Source organism: Scomber japonicus, chromosome 2 (genome assembly GCF_027409825.1).
Source record: "Scomber japonicus isolate fScoJap1 chromosome 2, fScoJap1.pri, whole genome shotgun sequence".
Classification (NCBI taxonomy): Eukaryota; Metazoa; Chordata; class Actinopteri; order Scombriformes; family Scombridae; genus Scomber; species Scomber japonicus.
In genome coordinates, this window is record NC_070579.1 from 30,348,480 (window position 1) to 30,366,359 (window position 17,880).

Here is a 17,880-nt window from a genome sequence, read left to right on the forward strand (position 1 = left end):
AATAAATTCAAAGTCTGTATTAGAAATGTCAATTAATAATAAGTCATTCATATAGTATTAGGCCTGCAGCAAACCTTATCTTTAATTTCAAATGTTACAAACAAATTAATGAAGGGTCCTTATAAATCTCTAAATCTGCAGTAGTAAATGCTATTGAATTTTCTAATAAATACATTTTGGTTGCTCAAGATTGGAGGCTCAACAGCCGATTTTTCACAACACATACATCCAACAGTTGCTTTTAATGGCTTATTACTGTCTATAAAGCAATAGTACTTTATTTATTAACCATTAATTAAGTCATTAGGTAAAATATGTAAAAGCTTTATATAAAGGGAGGGTACCAGAATCTCAGAGAACCATGATTGTTATTCTAAACCCTGTTTTACTTCTAATAATACAAAATCAGGCATCTATAGATACTGATTAGAAAATAACAAGCCACACACACACACAGACACTTACCTGTTTTCTTAAGAATGGATGAACAAAATCAGGGGGAAAAATTCACACAGTGATAATGTCCAACGTAAGCAAGCTGCCGTTCTTTATATGTCCATTAAACATTGTATCTGACTGACTCAAAGGTGTATCTCGAACTCTCTATGGTGACGTTCAAAGCTGACCACATCTGTCATCATGCCCCTCCTTTGACAGGCACCTGTGCTTAGCGTGATGTAACAAAAGATTCTCATTCAACCCGTACTTTTTCAAAAGTCACTCTGTTACAAGTCTCAATAAAACACTTGCATCATTTCCTGTCAGTCATTTCACTATTCACACATAAACTTTTTTTTTTCTAACTTAGACGAATGCAGTATGTGAATGTGTTAACTTGTGGTACTTGAGCCTTGGTGTTGTTCAGCTTTAGTCGGACCAATTGAGATATGCAAAACTAGTCTTAAACCATTCAAATTTTTGTGGCTTTGGCTGGAAAATTTGTTTGTTGTCTAAGAGGTGAAAGGTGAATGTTTCCACTTGCCTGATCAGAACCGAATAGATCAAGAAACAATTGCTGCAATGCAAAATGTGTTCATTATTAAATCACCATATAGGATTTGTTAGTTTATTTCACATAGTCCTTTGAAGCCAGCTGAATGAAGCAAAGCTCGACAAACCAGTTAGAAGCCCACAGCAGGATAAAAGGTAGGGGCTTACACACTATTATTCACACATAGTTTTTGTTTGTGCAATACTATATGGCCTATTCTTTTCATATCATAGTATTTTGTCCTGTCATTAAAACTGTTTAAGATGAATTTAGTGACCCAGACTTCAGATTATTATGCACGTGCAGTTAAACTGACAGGAAGTCTGTGCTGTCAGTTTTTTCAGTGTATTGCACAGCAGCAACACATGGGCAGGGTATGCAGGAAATAAGTCATGAAAGACAACCTACATCTAAAATAGGAAGAGGCTGCTGAGCTGTGCAAGGTTAGTCTCCTGCTTCCTCCTTCGTACCTATTTACCATCAGCACAAGATTGCAAGGTAATCAATCATTATTTCTTGTGGTGCGTATTCTTTTTCTTCTCATTTTATGTCGTACGGTAGTAAATAGTGTTTTTATATCAAATGTAATTACAAAGATGAGTAAAGAGGATGCTTACAGGCCATTGAGGAAGTACCTTATTTCTCTCTGGCTTTGCGTCACTATCAACTTCGACGTTTCTCATAAAGTATTTTTGGTTATCATTATAACAACTTTTATTTAATTCTTTGTTTTTACACATTTAATAGAATGCATATATTTTTCTAAAGCACAGACATATTTGTAACTATTTTTTATGCTGTTTGACCCGTTCAGAGACAGTACTGACGATGCAAGATATTCTGCTGCGAGTGTTTGTGGTCACCCTGGGTCTCATGCATCTGAGGGATGACCCCGGAATTGAGGAACAGGACGGTGTCATCTTGCAAAAGCAGGAAGAGTGGCTCTTGAGGGAAGGAAAGAAAGTGGACTGGGAAATAGCACCTGTCAATCAGGAAATGACACACACTGATGATCAGGGGGCTCTGGATGATGTGAAACATGTCTACAAAGAACAAAATGAGGATGCAATCTCAAAAGAGTCTGACCGACATGTTAATGAAAAAGATCAAATGCTAGCTGTGACTGGAACTGACCAAGACTTAGACAAAGATGAACTTTCTACAGACAGCTATGATTCAAGTCTGCCAGAGAAGTCTGAAAATGACCCTGACACAGATGTTCCTGATGTAAAGGGCAGCTTACAGACAGACACGAACAGTGAAGTGTTCACCTCCAAGCAGGAAGAAGCCCCTGTTCCACACCTCCACACCAAAACATCAGAAAATGACAATTCAGAGATGGCCATCGCTGACTGGGAGAAGGATTATCTCTGGTACATTTGGAACACACTTTCCGTTATTTCCATAATTCGCTTCTTTAGGAAATACCTAATAAAAAATTCTCAAGTGAAACAAGTAGTCAGGGCCCCCCTAGTGCCGCTACCGGACAGCAACACTCTGCAGCATTTCTATTCTAAATGTATTCAAGTCTCACTTGATCAGAGGTGCAGAGATGGTGAATTTTTGGAGGGATTTGTGAAAGACCTGCTGGAATCAATGAAGAGCATCTGTGATGGAAGTGGCAGTATGGTGATGGAGGACTTTCGGATGGTGGATGTGTACGATATCATTGTCCCCTTTACACCACTAGAGCCGTACAGCTTTCAGTGTCTGCTCTGGGACAACCAGGCTACCGACCTGCTGCCAGATAAGCAAGTCTACGGTCAAATAAAACTGGTGGAAAATGGCTGCCACTGTCAGTCCTCCGATGCAGAAGACGATATGGTTTGCCTGCTGCACTGTGAGAATGAGGGTCTAAAGTCAAAAATGACAGATGTTTGCGATGGCCCTCTTTGCATGAAGAACTCCCCATTCCTGTCAAAATCCCAGGTTACCAGATGGTTTCAGAGCACTGTAAGACAAGCGTGGGCATTGATTTCACACAAGTATGAGTTGGAGCTCAACATCCGATACATTGATGCTCCTGGTGCTCTGGTAGTTCGATTCAGATCTGGCAAGAGGATTTGCTTTAGTTTAAAGCCTGTAATTAAATTCAACTCCGATGCCCACTTCTACATTGCCCCTTACTTTCCAAACAGCTTGGATACATTCTGGACACTCTCCTTGACCATGTATGAAGATCTTTTCTTCAAACACATCTCTAAACAGCTTCCTGACAACTCATGTCACATTCAGACTCTTGATATTGCACGTTTTCTCCACCAGAGACAGACCACACTCACAGGAAGTAGCTATTTGAAGGATTTTCATTTCAAAACTGCACTGATGCACCTGATTTTGACCAGAGACCCATCACAGTGGAAACCAGATTATGTTGCTTGCAGGCTACGGGATTTACTGGCCTTCATACAGACAAGCCTTGAGAAAAAGCTGCTGCACCATGTTCTTATTGGGAACCCTTTAACTCAAAGGGTTACTGAACTCCCTGCTGAACTGACACATGTAAAGCCAGTAAATCTCTTCCATCCCCTTGTGGTACACAACTGCATCTACAAAAATGCTGTAATGCATTTCCAAGAGACTCTTAGAAATGCAGACATGCTGATACGTGATTATGTTTATCAGTCTAACAGTGCCAATTTCTCCAATTGAGCACTTTTATGAAAAGTTTCAATGTTTTTTTTTTCCCTTTATACCTGACAAAATTACTGATTTTTCTCTTTGTTGAGTAATTAAAAAATGAAAAGTACAAGAAGTGAAAAAAAAAAGTTTATTTAAAACCCTTCTGGCCAGTTTCACATGGAAAAGGTTTAGTAATCATGATCCCAGTAGTTCATGAAGTCACTGTGCTCTGCCATATCAGCGTCCTTAGTTGTATCGGTGCCAAAGGATTTCATACGTGGCTCAAACTCCACAGATCCATCCTTGTTCAAGTCGACCTTCCAAGAGTGACTGGTAACCATATTCCTGGAAGCTGTCAGAATAAGATTGAATATAATACACATTAGCCATTGTAGACTGTTCCAAGTTCTATTCTGAGTGTTATTAAAGTTCAAACGCTAGTTCAAGTAAGTAATCTTACAAGTCGCTTCTTATATTCACTGCCTGTACATGACAGCAAAGATACTTTGTGGCTAATGCTTGTGTTAAATCATTTCAGGTCTGCTGTATTCTATACTGATGGTTGGTAAAAACTCCTTTTCAATAAATGGACAGAAACAGGGACTTACCCCTAGGCTGTAATGGGCATGATGAGTCACAGCAGGCACATACAGAGTCATCACCGTACAGCTCCTTCCACCTGAAAGCATTAAGATGGTTATAGCAGGCTGCAAAATGCAGAAGATTGACAAGTTTGGTGCTAAAGAAACAAGCAGCAATACAACAGGGTTTGATGAAAGGTCAGTTTCAGTTTTAACAAGCCAATCATCCTCCAAGACATTCAAAGCAAGTCAGCTCCACCTGTGGGTGTATTGACTCTGCCAGAGTCAAAGTTAACTCACTTTTTAGTAGCTTGATCATAATTGCAAGCCTTCGAACTCGGAGTCGGTGTAATTTGCCTCTGAGAGAGCTCACACTGCATGTAGAGTTGCTGAAAGAGGATTTCAGAGTCAAAGATTACATACTTCCATTTTACGGTTTTGTACCAATTACTCTTGACATACCTGTGTTGTAGAGCCACTGGTAAGCAAGTGTTTAAAAACAAAAGCACCCACGGTGAACTTCTGGGTCATCTTTGAGTCACCAGTGAGGAACTTTGACTGCTTGTTCAGCTTACCATCAATCATACAACTGCAATAAAGATATCCATGGTTATGTCTAGCATGAGTAAGAAGTCCATCTTACTCTGAAACACTTTTAAAGTATTACCCTTGATTGTCAATGACTGTATATAATTGATTGGAGCCTTGGGAGCCTGTCATGTAGCATTTGTTGACATACATCCTCTTATCTCCAGACTGTGCAGTCTTGGCCTCGAAGTACATCTGCTGTCCCAAGAAGTATGTTACGGGACCAGTGATTTCATTCCCTGATGCTGAGGCAAAGCGAGAGAAGTCAGTCAGTCATTGGACAATTTTAGATACCTTAGATACAAAATTAGGACTGTCATACATTTGTCATTTAAGCAACTGTAACAAAATTCAAGTGCGTTTCATTTTCTCTTTAGTCGTCTGAATATACTGTGATGAATGCCTGAGAATATTTTTAATACATGCTACAGCATTTAGTGCACCCTCAAGTGTGTAACATACCCTGCTATTCCTGCAAGAATAAAGTGAACTAAAGAATCCAGCTTTGAGTTAATATTGCATGTTTTGTTTGATAGAAACATTTGTCACTGCCCAGTATTTAAGTGTTATGTATGTAAAGAGGAATACATTCCCATCAAAAAGGCAACATACCATCTTGAGCAGTGAGGGTGAAACTACTTTTTGGTTGGAGTGATTTGTAAACTGTGCCACCGACAAGTTTGGGATAGAAGCCAACTTTATAGGAGTAAAACAACCTGCAGCAGTCAAGAGAAAACAAAGTTAATTTAAAAAAAAAAAAAAAAAAAAAGTGTTTTGATTACCCTATAGTTTTAATAGTGTGCTGTTCAACCAAAGGTTTTCTGGCATCAAAGTCCTGAATCCACGGTATTGAAATCAGTTGTGACAAAGACGGAACATTGTTGTACAACATGGTACAGCACTGATTTACATAATCAAGTTTATATCATGGCCACCACTCCCAGTTCAGATCAAGTTAACTATACAGAATCTTACCTGGGATATTTACACTTCAGGGGAATTTCAAATGGCATTTCTCTTAATACAGGACCTTTTGGCATGTAGCGGAGCTTATTGCTGATCAACAGAAAATCTGCATTGCTCTGAAAGACAAATGTTTGAGCAGTGTGAAAAAAAGAAGCAGAAAACTATAATTGTGAAAATAAAAAAGGCAAAGATGAAGAAAACAGACTTTACCAACCTCTTTCTTGTATCCACAGTCAGTTCTCAGCAAGTACAGAAGGTAGTAATGGTCTTCCGAACCTTGGTTAACAGCACAGGTACCTAGTGTCAAATATTTATATGCGTCCCTTGACTTAAAGACCTCCCTCTTAATTCTTACATACATTCTGTCAACATGGCACAAGATTTCAACCAACTTTGGACCTGCTGGTTTTCCAACGGTAAGTGCAGTACCATCAGCTGGAAGAAGTATTTTCTTGGCCAAGTTAGGGAGGGGTCTAGCACCCTTTTCTGGCTTGAAAAGCTCAATCGGGTCCTTAGATTTTGAGACAATCATGTACTCAGGCAACTTCTTGGCTTCAGGTACCAGGGATTTGAATTGAGCTCTGGGTGCAGGGGCTGGGATTGTGTCTTCAGCTATTGTTGCCACCATTCTCTCCCACTCCAATTCAGGATCTTCCACAAATAGGCCATCCTGACTGGCCATACCTCTAAATGTCTGGCTATAGGCAGAGCAACAAAGTAGCAACGAAAGCCCAACGTGTAGAAGCCCCATTTTCTCTCTGGCAGCTATACCTGCCACTGAAGCTGACTCCTCACCTAAACAGGTTGTCCATGAAAATAGAATTTTCAGCTGGATTTTATCCTCTGCAATCAGGAAGTTTGTTTCACAGCTGCTGCAAATACCAATCAAGAACAGCCAATGAGAGCTGAACAAGTTATTTGTCAAACATCATTGTGGGAGAGAACTAAATGCCTATTAAACATGTAAAATACTCAGTGGCATATTTTAAAAAGCTGGATTCGTGGGCATGGTTATATTTGCCATTTAAAATCAGTAAACCAACATTATTTTGTATTTTCTGGTTCATAGTTCATGTAGGGAATGATTTTATTTTTTAAAATCATACCGGAAATTAGGTAACTCATGACGTCAATACCAGGAAGTTCCAACATAGTCCACTTTTGTCGTTGTGCTCGGTAACGCCGAAAACCCGCACAGGCATTTTTATTGTATAAACAAACTGAAAAGAAATCGACTGATTTGGTAGAGTATCTGTTTCTTTCTAAGCGAACAGCCTCGTTTCTACTTTATATCTTCTATTTGTGATAGCATGCGTGACAATCGTTAGTTTTAGCTGGCTAGCTATCAAGCTAACAGCTACGGTTGTTTTGGTTATTTACGTGAACGTTAACGTTACATCGCCGCCGTCTGGGCTCAGCTGCCCGGTGTTGAAACGCTGGTATGTTTGTCCCAGTGGAGTGAGGAAATTATCCCATGTATTAGAAGCTACGGAGAAAAACAACAGTGTTCATGTTAATCGAAGGTAGTGTACCAGCTAGCTTCTTAGCTTACGTTCACGTCAAACGGCAGTAGCCCAGTTTTCGCTTAGCGCCGTTGGGGACCGTCTGGCTCGTCCCTCGCCCCGAACAGAGGACGACTGGTGAGCTGAAAAAGGCTCTTCGGGAACCGGAACCAATGCGTGGGATGATGGGGGCCCAGAGTAGTCCTGTGAAGAGTTACGATTATCTGTTGAAATTTCTTCTGGTGGGAGACAGCGATGTTGGAAAGGGAGAGATCTTGGACAGTTTACAAGACGGATCAGTGGAGTCTCCCTATGCCTACAGCAGCGGTGAGTGGCATCCTCTGTCTTTTGTTCAAGCTGATTTGAAGTTACGTTCCGATAACTAACAATGATTCAATCTGGATCGTGTGAAATTTTAGGGATCGATTACAAGACGACCACAATCCTGCTGGATGGGAGACGCGTGAAATTGGAGCTATGGTAAGCATTTTAGTACAGTTTTAGATGTCATTAGTGATTAAACCTGCAGTAAGCCTTTAATAATATGTATGTATGTATGTGTGTGTTTTCAACAGGGACACATCAGGTCAGGGGAGATTCTGCACCATCTTCAGGTCTTACTCCCGAGGAGCACAGGTGAGGACATCGGTGCCGTCCCTCCTTTTCCTCCCAAATGTTTTAATCTGTAAATATGTCAACTTGTTTGTCTTTCACCCCAAAGGGCATCCTTCTTGTCTATGACATCACTAACGGCTGGTCATTTGATGGCATTGATCGTTGGATCCGGGAAATTGATGAGGTAAACGCCATTTCTGGTTGATTTAGAAAACATAGGAAACACTTATAGACAGACAGGGTGTTTGTATCTTTCCAGTCCTGTCTGTATTTAAGAGATACAGTACAATTTGATACCATTATATTCATGTTGTCACAATATAATTTTGCTTCCATCAGCATGCCCCAGGTGTTCCCAGGATCCTGGTGGGCAACCGGCTCCACTTGGCTTTCAAGCGGCAGGTGCCGACGGAGCAGGCGAGGGCTTATGCAGAGAAAAACAGCATGACTTTCTTTGAGGTTAGCCCCCTGTGCAACTTCAATGTCATCGAATCCTTCACTGAGCTCTCGCGCATCGTGCTGATGAGGCATGGGATGGAGAAATTCTGGAGGCCCAACAGAGGTGAGCTTGTTAATATTTTTTTGCTTATCAAATATGTCAGATTGGAAAAGTACATCTTCTATTGTAGGTAAAAGGTCACCTCTCCCATATGACAACATATTTTTGCATCTGACGCAGTGGATATGAATGGAATTATTTTTTTCATTTTATCAGATTTACATTTCAGAAACTCAAAGTCATTGTAAATTCCTAGAAGTGTTATAATAGTTATTCTGGATAATCCACTGTCTCCCCTTTTAAAAACTCTCATTTTTATTATTTCTTTGATTTAATGTAGTTAAAATCCATTCACATCAAGGTCTGTGAGTAATCTAGTGTAATGAAATGTGTATGTCTGACATTTTATTACAATTTCAAGTTTCCTCATAAAAGCCAATTTTTTCATAGGGAACTCATTTCCAATAATAAAAATACATTTAGTTAAATTAGCTTCTATAATATAACAAATGGCCCTCTGTCCATCAGTCTAATGAAAGTTATTTACAGTATGTATATTATTCTACATGTCTAGCACAAAAACTCAATGTAAGCTGTGTCCAACTTAATTGTTGGGAGACCTTCAGAAGAGGCTTAAAAAGTAATTGAAAAAGACCAAAGAGTGAACAAAATAAGAGTAAGATAAGAAGTGTTTATGTGGCAGGGGCATCAGCAGCTTTGTCTAGATAATACAGTGTAGAGACATCTGCAGTTTTTTTTACTTTAGCATGTTTTACATGACATGCTGTCCTAACAACCATATTCGTATGTTTGTATACGATTGTATGATTGTATGTTGATGAATGTTCTTGTATTGTCCGTGTGTTGATGTATGTGTGGAGGGGTGAATGTGTGAATGTGTCTAGATATATATCTATTTTATTTTATTTTTATTTTATTTATTATTTTTTAGTTATTTTATTTTATATATGATGCACTGATTGTGGAGGGGTGAATGTGTCTAGATATATATTTATTTTATTTTATTTATTATTTTTTAGTTATTTTATTTTATATATGATGCACTGACTGGAGAGCACTTTTAATTTCGTTGTACCTGGTGACAATGACAATAAAGATCTGTTCTTCTATTCCCCCTCCTTGCTCTCCAGTATTCAGCCTTCAAGATCTGTGCTGCCGTTCGATTGTCTCCTGCACACCGGTGCACCTCATTGACAAACTGCCTCTCCCTGTTGCCATCAAGTCCCACCTCAAGTCTTTCTCCATGGCCAACGGCATGAATGCAGTCATGATGCATGGACGCTCCTACTCAGTGGCCAACAGTGCTGCCTCAGGTGGCAGCGGTGGCGGAAGCAAAGCCAACAGTCTGAAACGCTCAAAGTCCTTCAGGCCTCCACAGAGTCCTCCAAAGAACTCGTCGTCGTCCTCCAAAGGGAACTGTAAGATCTCATAGTGAAGGAGCGGACTATTGGTTTCCTCCATGGGACCGATGTTAATCGTGTTGTCGCTCCAAGAGGTCGCAAGACCAGAGAAGAGCATGTAGAGCTACCAGCAGAAGCGGATATAGCTACAAACTCACATTGACCTTTGGGAACTGACTTGGAGGGTCGGATTGGTTGTGTTCTCTTAGCGTTTGCTGGTGCCTCACTTTGTGGATGTCCGTTTACCTGCACTCTGTTACTAAAAGAGGATCACTGTGATCAAGTAGAACAAGATTTCCCTGGGACCAACAGATGTGAATCAACTCACCTGGTAACACTACAAATGAGTGGAGGGACATTGGGTAGCTTTTATTTGGAGAAAGGATTGTTTATTGTATTTAAGTTGGAATTGAACTTGTAAATATACTGTATGTGCTCTCTGTTTTTGGTGATTGTTCTTGGAGGGGAGCTCGTTATGCTTGTTTTGTCTTGAATGTTGTGGGAGGACCCACTTTGATTTCCAGCATATTTGTGTGTCTTGTATCCTTCGTCCAGAGCTCAAAATCTCTTTTGCAACCTTAACCTTATTTAAAAGTGAGATTAGTTAAGTTTGAAACAAAACTGAAATTGAATGTCATAGGAAGAGCAGGGCTTGTTTCCCCAGATTCTGAGATTACAGCAAAATTCACAAGTTATGTATTGAGAAATATTCTTTGACTTGCTGAATACGCTCAAATGAATTTTCCCCTCAATCTCCATCAGCCATCAGTTAGATATCTGTCAACTTTCTCCGACCATTGTACACCTATACATTTTAATCCCTCAGCAGCATTTTTATTCTATTATTCTTGGGTCAACTCAGAGGTCGCTTGGTGCTGATGAGGAAACCTTGTACAAACTCAGATGTCAAGATTAATTGTGGCGTTTTGCCTTAAGAAAGTTTTGCTATTGGTTCTTAACAGGAATTTGTAAACTCACAGGACATTAATAAGAGGAATATTTTAATTTTGCATTTTTTTGGGATATTTTCTGTATATGCTATGTATTTATGAATGTAAAACAATATTCATCTGCTACTTTTCTGTGGATTTATGGTGATATGTGGGACTATGAATCAGAGGTGGAATGTAATGGGGACATCTGCTACTGTAATATTTTGATTGATGTTGCTGATTTTATTTTACTGAGTATTTGCGCATCTATACTTTTGCAGCTTGGGTTAATTCTTATAGTCCAACGTGTATAATATGAGGGGTTACAATTGTCATTTATAGTGAAACATTAATTTTGAATGTTTGGTTACCAATGATCAAATTATTTATAAGAAACGAGATGTCAGATGAGTTTGAAGACCTCAGGATGCAAAATCTTGTGTCTTTTAATCAGAACAAAACGAATGAAATTTTTATAGTGTCTCTTTTTTAAAAATCGAATCAAATAATCCACAAAAATACTGTTATTCCCAGTCAACCTTCCACCTCTGATTAACATGCTGTAGTTCCATTTCAGCATTCCCAACGTCATGGCTACATGTATGAGATCAAGTCGCCTAGGGGATAAAAATGGATGCATGTTTCCCCACTGACACCTCTGTTTATGTGTATTGAGATCAGTACAACAGGCTCCAACAAGACTCTTGAGCTGAACATTTAAAAGCACTATGTAAACATTTTGTTGTTGTTGTTGGTGTCAGAGCTGTGCCTAAAGGTTTGGATGCGGGATTCATTATAATTTTGTCTCCATAGGCAGGATTGAAAACAAAACCACCCATCAGAATAAAGGGTAAAACTACAGCTGTTGTTTTGTGCTTCAATCAACACTTGCAATGATTTTTCATTCATTTATCAAATTGTTGATTAATGTTTGAATACATTATGTATATATATGTAGATAATGTATTCCATTGTGGGAGTAGATTTTGTTCCCTTTGTCCAGCCTGGGGCCTACCGGTGCTCAAGGGCAATAAAACCGGGTGGGGGTGCTGCATTAGCTGCTCTCTCGGTATTGGCCAGTTTTTGGATAACCGGGACTTGGATGCAGCGCATGAATGCAGCGCGGTCAAAAGTCATCCAAAGGTTGCAGGGTCAGTGCCGATGAAAAGATGAGGGGAGCTGCTTCTCACCGCCTCAGAGCGACGCGAAGGGGACAAAGATGAGTCGCACGCTATTGAAAATGTGGCGCTTTACGTCTTCCCACCTGACCGTGGCATCTCTGAGCTCCGTGTGAATGAGGGACGGTGGTAAATTGACCCACGTCTAGACAAGAAGGACGTAAACAACATGCTTGGCAAGACATGATGCGACACGCCCCGTGTTTGGTTTTCACGCGGTCAGCCTCGCGCTCCAGACGAGTTTTTGTCCAATTAGCCCTTTGATTTGTACAAGAAAACTAGTATTTGTGCGCAATGCGTAAAACAGCCAGGAAGATATCATTCTCACAGTAAAAAGGAATTCTAACCAACAACTTCATCAGTTCTCAGTGATCAAAACAGCCTATTATCTTATTTATGAATGACACCTCTATAAATTCTGTCTGGACACATTTAACTTTGAGTTTCTCACCGGAATGTTTGGCTCCGTGTGCGCCGTTGTTGGGACAGCTTGCCACCGCGGCACCCACGTTTTCTTTGATGTTTTTACAATGTTTGTCCAGTTGCTTAGCGCATGGTGCTGCTTCATAAAAGTTTCAGACACTGGACGACCATGGGGGCGGTCAGAGGGGCTGCCCTTTCCACCTCCATTCACACTCTGAAAGGCTGATGTTGCGTCTTTTCTCTCTCATTGTGCGGTTTCGTTCGCTTATTCTGCAGCTCTGGGAAATTGAGCTCGATTCAAATGTTGCCCATTGTTGCAAGAATTTTGTTTTAATATCTAGGCTATATGTTCCTGCAGTCCAGATGTCTTTTTAAAACTCGTGCCTGATATATATTTTGTTCATTAAATGTCCAGCGCACCGGAGCTCGTCTCGATCGTTGGGAATACTACAAGTCTCCTCTCTGCGCACAACAAACTGACTCGTGTTTCCACAATGTTTACGCACAGAATGGAGGACCGCCTTTGAAAACCGACTGCATACTTGATTCCTTATTTGCAGATCTTGAAGGAGTTATGGAATTACTCGGGGGGCGACTCATGCAAAAGAACAACAATGTATAAAATCCTTCTACAACTCTTGGAGCAGAGATGCAAAAAGGATACAAGTTGGCATGACGCGCCCAACTCAAATAGGCCTAAAGTAGGTTTAGGATGGATACGTGCGTATTTGTTGGTGCTCTTGATTTGCAGACTACCCGAACTTGCAAGTGTGGCAGGATCCAACGTTGAACACGAAGGACTTTGTCCTAACAAACTGAATTCAAATCTCTGGGTTGATGCGCAAAGCACCTGCGAGAGAGACTGCAACGTTGATGAGGTAACTTGTGTTATCCCTACAGAATAATAGGAGACTGCTCAGTTTCTTTTTTTGCACTTGCTTCTTACTCTTCATTTTGCATAATTGATTTGCTTTCATATCTGCTGTTTTGTGCATTGTGTCTGCAGGACTGTGCTGACTTTGAGAAATGTTGCACCAACGTGTGTGGCCTCAACAGCTGTGTGGCTGCTCGTTTCTCTGATGGCACCTCTGCCCAGCCAGATGGGCAGGGTGGAGGTAAGGGAAGCGCTGCCCCCACAGTTACCTGTGATGACTTTATCTGCAGTCAGCAGGGAGCGACCTGTGACATCTGGGATGGCCAGCCCATCTGCAAGTGCCAGGACCGATGTGAGAAAGAGCCCAACTTCACCTGCGCCTCAGATGGCCTCACATATTTCAACCGCTGCTACATGGATGCGGAGGCCTGTATCCGGGGGGTGTCTTTAACTGTAGTCCCCTGCCGCTTCTACCTCGCCGGACCCCACACCAGCCCCCTGCCTCAGGACACTACAGCTCACCCGACTCCAACATCCTCCCAGGATGACCCTATGCCCCCCTCACTGTACTCCAATCCTAACCATCAGTCCATCTATGTCGGAGGCACAGTCAGCTTCCACTGTGATGTCATAGGACTCCCCAGACCTGATGTAACATGGGAGAAACAGAGTGAACGGCGTGAGCGGCTTGTCATGAGGCCTGACCAGATGTATGGCAACGTGGTGATCACCAATATCGGACAGCTTGTTATTTACAATGCCCAGGTTTGGGATACGGGCATCTACACTTGCGTTGCACGCAATTCTGCAGGAGTTCTGCGTGCGGACTACCCACTTTCTGTCATCCGCCGGGCTGATGACGATTTCTCTGAAGACCCTGAGATGCCTATGGGGCGGCCATTCTCACCAGCAGACTGCCTGGCCGAACTAGACATGAGAGTGTGCAGCGGTGAGCGCCATGTGGATTGGTACTACGACAGCAAGCTGGGTTCCTGCATGGCCTTCAGCAACAGTGGATGTGACGACAGCCGCAACCGATTTGAGACTTATGAGGAGTGCAAGGCCTCCTGTCAGAGAGAGGGGATGGGTATCTGCTCCCTGCCTGCTGTTCAGGGCCCCTGCAAAGCTTGGGAGGTGCGTTGGGCCTGGAACTCCATCATGAAACTGTGCCAAGCGTTTGCCTATGGGGGCTGCCATGGGAATGCTAACAGCTTCCGCACCCAAAAGGAGTGTGAGGCAAACTGTCCGCAAGCCAAAAAGAAACCCTGTAAGACCTGTCGGGTGAAGGGGAAAATGGTGCCCAGCTTGTGTCGCAGTGACTTTGCCATTGTGGGGCGACTGACAGAGCTGATTGAGGATCTGGACTCTGGCTTAGCCCGCTTCACCTTGGAAGAGGTTCTCAGAGATGAAAAGATGGGATTGACTTTCTTCGATACAAAGCACCTAGAGGTGACTATTGCCAAGATTGACTGGAGCTGCCCCTGCCCCAACATCACCATGGAGGAAAACCCTTTGTTGGTGATGGGTGTAGTGCAGGATGGCATAGCCATCATCCAATCAGACAGTTATGTCAGAGCCATAACTGAACGCAGACTCAAGAGACTACGTGAGGTTCTGGGCAAAAAGGCCTGTGGGACGTTTTAAAACAGATATCTGAACCAATAAATGGACCTGTGGTTACCTGAACCTTTAGCACTGAAGCTGATATTTAATACTTTTTACATCAAATGTTATCTATGTTCATAAAGTTATGGGATGTATTATTGTATGTACGGTATATTCATCACAACACAGGTTGTACTACATTCCAGATGTGTTGTGAGGCCTTGATGCTAAAGCTGAAAAGCTTGGTTTTAAATACTATAAAAATAGATATTCTTTGTTTTGACTTGTATTTTGTGTGTTAGTATTCTGAAATGCAAGATAGTTGCCAGAATAGCAGCTACACATGCTGATCAACCTAACTTGTGATGCTAATGAAATAGTCACCTAAAGTAAATTGTCTTTGTATTGTGTTTCTCCGTTTTAATGTATTATGTATATTTTGTATTGGACTCTTTATATTAGTCAGTTACATTAGTGTTTTATAGTTGTTCTCTTCTGTTATGTATACTTTCAAGATCTAATGTGCAGCACATTCCCTTTTCAATATGTCTATCTACAAAGCACTTCTAGTGTGTTACTTTAACTGATGTTTCTACAAACTGAAATAAAAAATAAAAAGAGTAGGTTGCTTCATGCTGTATCGAGGCAAATATAGACACAGGCTATGTAAAAGTTGTCAGCTTCATTGATTTTACTCAAGTATGCAATACAGAATATACTTTATGATAGATTAGTGTATAACAATTCTGATCCGTTTATTTCATTTAATGTCAGTTTTTATTAGAATAAGGGGAAACATGATTTGTTTATAGTTCAGAAAAATTTGGCAATGTATCTGAAGCTTTAAGTGTAAGTTAAGGCGCTTCAACCCTCCCACTCTGATACTGGTCTGCATCCAGAGAAAGAAACTTCACACCAAACTCTCCTTCCTGAACAGAAGACATTTGTTGTTCGCTGGCATGTCCACCTAACAAAGACAACATTTAAATCAAACATTAATTCAACCAATATTCCCGTACTTGCATGTTGTCATCTTTCTATTTACATTACAGAGATATGTTGATAACTTACTACTTTCTCCAGGAATAAACCACTTCTTTGTGCTATTGAAGTGAGGAATGCAATATCCCTGAGGCCCCACTCTGGGTTCCTGTGAGATAAAGTGATAGCTCTTAAAACAAACTTAGATTTAGTTTCACACATAAGTAAGTTTAAATTTGGTGATGTATAAAAAACTGAAGAAGCTACTGTATAACCATCTCATGCATAATCATAGTGAGTTCTATTAAATATTGCACTGATTCATAAAATACACTTCACCTCTGCCGTAAGCTGTAGTCAAAGTCAATGTTGCTCTGTGGGGTGATCTGACCATTCACTGCATAGGGCTGAGTGTAGGAAACAAAAAAGGTAATGTAATTTTTACTGTCACACTTTCACATTTAGATTTGTTCATATTACTGCGGCATGCATGTGTTATGTGCATGTTTATAACACCATAAAGTAGTTTTTCACTCACCCCGTATGTGAACAGTAGGCCTTGCGGCTTCAGCACTGCTCCAGCTCCCTTGAATAAACCCTAGAAGAAGAAAAGGGATGTCTTAAGGGGCTATCATCACCATCATGCGTGTAGAGAGTGAGGGGCAGGATGGACAACTACTTTAGTCCTTTTTAAAGGATTAAAAGACCTGAGGCAGAAACTGTAAAGGGACTTTGATTACAGTAATTATCAACAGTAAAGGGTTATGCTGTATATGGGCACTCTAGAGGATATGCATTGCAGTATTGCCACTTTATAGCTATTAAAACTTAATGTTAAAAATGCCCCCATCCTCAAAGCACTGGGTACTTTTTGAGATACAATCATGGTTGGACTAATCCACCAGGGGGCCTCAGGGTAAAAATGAGCAGTGGGGCCAATCAATGCATCACCAAAAAAACACTAACCTGTGTGCAAGCTATTGGAGAAATGTGGATCATGTTGATGTTGACTACCAGATCGAGGCTCTCTGGCTGGATCCCTCCCCAGTACTCATGGGGCAGAGAAGCATCCAGGTGGATGGCAGGCTTCACATTGTGCAGCTGATAGTGGGCTCTGTACGCTTCTATACTGAGAATAGAAACAAAACACGGCATTGTTAGTGCGGGCAGCCTAAAAAAAAAAAACACGCATAGTGCTGCGCATCATTTGTACTTCTCATGATTGGTGCGTAACTACCGTAACACCTGCGTAGGACGACCAACGTCTCACATTACTCAGCAATTCATCTCCAATTTAGTACCGTAATTAGCAACGTTATAAGCTGTGCATTCAATGTAATAACTGTTACCTGGCCAGAGACTGACGGTCGTACTCTGACGGCTGCCAGGTTATGTTCCGCAGGGCCTGAGCGAAGTGTGTGACGTGCTGTCCGGTACCGGAGGAGATCTCCAACGCCTGCAGGGGTCTCCCGGTGTTCACGCTGTCCCCTAGCACCGACAGGATAGGGTCCTTGTTCCTCTCTGCGGCTGCAGCGTTCAGCATGGTGCCAAACTCCGGGTACAACTGTCGAGTAACACGGTACAGCTTACGGAGCCACTCCAGCACACCAAACTGCCGTTACACCGAGCAGTGTAACTCACCTGCCCACTAATATTTTGTTTTTTCGACTGAAATGGTCCACTTCCGTGTTGCGTCGCATGACAGGTCTGGCAGCCAATAGGAATAGTGGGCGGGTCTTAATACTCTGCACCGTTATAAAAGCATGACTGTGCGCTTCTGTACATTTCAGAGGGTTTCTTTTATTTAAGGGGGGAAAAAAACAACCAGGTTCACATCATATTTTACAAGATTTACACATTATCTCACAATCTGAACATCACATTTTCTCCTGGGATCAAATTCAAATCTAAGAGACACAGAAATCAAAGTGTAATAAGTTAAATGTACTGCCTGAGCGTGAAGACATAAAATTAAACAATACAATGACGAGAATGTTTTGGCAAACACAAATATACATAACAAAGGATTGTCAGTGTGGTAAAGTAAAGCTAAACAGGCTTGAGACACAATAACAACCTAATTATTAGCAAGGAAACAAGGA

General features: G+C 41.3%; 5 protein-coding genes across 5 annotated transcripts; 3 read left to right on the forward strand and 2 right to left on the reverse strand.

Moving 5' to 3' along the window:
- The first annotated feature begins 1,470 nt into the window (after positions 1-1,470).
- Positions 1,471-3,643, forward strand: LOC128366376 (inositol 1,4,5-trisphosphate receptor-interacting protein). Its single transcript, XM_053327070.1, has 2 exons — positions 1,471-1,512; positions 1,806-3,643. The coding sequence occupies exon 2, from the start codon at positions 1,820-1,822 to the stop codon at positions 3,641-3,643; it is 1,824 nt and encodes a 607-aa protein (XP_053183045.1). The 5' UTR covers positions 1,471-1,512; positions 1,806-1,819.
- Positions 3,644-3,801: 158 nt separating this feature from the next.
- On the reverse strand, positions 3,802-6,521 carry zp3c (zona pellucida glycoprotein 3c). Its single transcript, XM_053327083.1, has 8 exons — positions 5,963-6,521; positions 5,758-5,864; positions 5,395-5,498; positions 4,862-5,027; positions 4,657-4,783; positions 4,495-4,583; positions 4,222-4,352; positions 3,802-3,965 (listed from the first exon to the last, which is right to left on the reverse strand). Exons 1-8 carry the CDS (start codon positions 6,497-6,499, stop codon positions 3,802-3,804), a joined length of 1,425 nt encoding a protein of 474 aa, XP_053183058.1. The 5' UTR covers positions 6,500-6,521.
- A 398-nt stretch (positions 6,522-6,919) lies between these two features.
- rab40c (RAB40c, member RAS oncogene family) lies at positions 6,920-11,578 on the forward strand. Its single transcript, XM_053330948.1, has 6 exons — positions 6,920-7,577; positions 7,670-7,730; positions 7,826-7,886; positions 7,972-8,049; positions 8,205-8,427; positions 9,516-11,578. The coding sequence occupies exons 1-6, from the start codon at positions 7,424-7,426 to the stop codon at positions 9,815-9,817; spliced, it is 879 nt and encodes a 292-aa protein (XP_053186923.1). The 5' UTR covers positions 6,920-7,423; the 3' UTR covers positions 9,818-11,578.
- Positions 11,579-12,932: 1,354 nt separating this feature from the next.
- wfikkn1 (WAP, follistatin/kazal, immunoglobulin, kunitz and netrin domain containing 1) lies at positions 12,933-14,836 on the forward strand. Its single transcript, XM_053327095.1, has 2 exons — positions 12,933-13,196; positions 13,325-14,836. Exons 1-2 carry the CDS (start codon positions 12,933-12,935, stop codon positions 14,834-14,836), a joined length of 1,776 nt encoding a protein of 591 aa, XP_053183070.1.
- Positions 14,837-15,479: 643 nt separating this feature from the next.
- Positions 15,480-17,446, reverse strand: mettl26 (methyltransferase like 26). The gene is made up of 6 exons (XM_053332416.1): positions 17,128-17,446; positions 16,745-16,907; positions 16,317-16,376; positions 16,118-16,185; positions 15,869-15,947; positions 15,480-15,764 (listed from the first exon to the last, which is right to left on the reverse strand). The coding sequence occupies exons 1-6, from the start codon at positions 17,319-17,321 to the stop codon at positions 15,708-15,710; spliced, it is 621 nt and encodes a 206-aa protein (XP_053188391.1). The 5' UTR covers positions 17,322-17,446; the 3' UTR covers positions 15,480-15,707.
- Between the last annotated feature and the right edge of the window lie 434 nt (positions 17,447-17,880).

Bases quoted from the DNA above. Each gene is read 5' to 3' on its own strand.
- LOC128366376 (XM_053327070.1), top strand. From the start codon at position 1,820: ATGCAAGATATTCTGCTGCGAGTGTTTGTGGTCACCCTGGGTCTCATG.
- zp3c (XM_053327083.1), bottom strand. From the start codon at position 6,499: ATGGGGCTTCTACACGTTGGGCTTTCGTTGCTACTTTGTTGCTCTGCC. The intron at 4,784-4,861 runs GTAATACTTTAA...TCTTTATTGCAG, and splicing joins ACAGTCATTGACAATCAAGG to TTGTATGATTGATGGTAAGC. The intron at 4,353-4,494 runs GTGAGTTAACTT...TTGTTTCTTTAG, and splicing joins TATGATCAAGCTACTAAAAA to CACCAAACTTGTCAATCTTC.
- rab40c (XM_053330948.1), top strand. From the start codon at position 7,424: ATGCGTGGGATGATGGGGGCCCAGAGTAGTCCTGTGAAGAGTTACGAT. The intron at 7,731-7,825 runs GTAAGCATTTTA...TGTTTTCAACAG, and splicing joins CGCGTGAAATTGGAGCTATG to GGACACATCAGGTCAGGGGA. The intron at 8,050-8,204 runs GTAAACGCCATT...TGCTTCCATCAG, and splicing joins GGATCCGGGAAATTGATGAG to CATGCCCCAGGTGTTCCCAG.
- wfikkn1 (XM_053327095.1), top strand. From the start codon at position 12,933: ATGTATAAAATCCTTCTACAACTCTTGGAGCAGAGATGCAAAAAGGAT. The intron at 13,197-13,324 runs GTAACTTGTGTT...TTGTGTCTGCAG, and splicing joins GAGACTGCAACGTTGATGAG to GACTGTGCTGACTTTGAGAA.
- mettl26 (XM_053332416.1), bottom strand. From the start codon at position 17,321: ATGCTGAACGCTGCAGCCGCAGAGAGGAACAAGGACCCTATCCTGTCG. The intron at 16,908-17,127 runs GTAACAGTTATT...TTCTATTCTCAG, and splicing joins GACCGTCAGTCTCTGGCCAG to TATAGAAGCGTACAGAGCCC. The intron at 15,765-15,868 runs GTAAGTTATCAA...TGTCTTTGTTAG, and splicing joins GTTTATTCCTGGAGAAAGTA to GTGGACATGCCAGCGAACAA.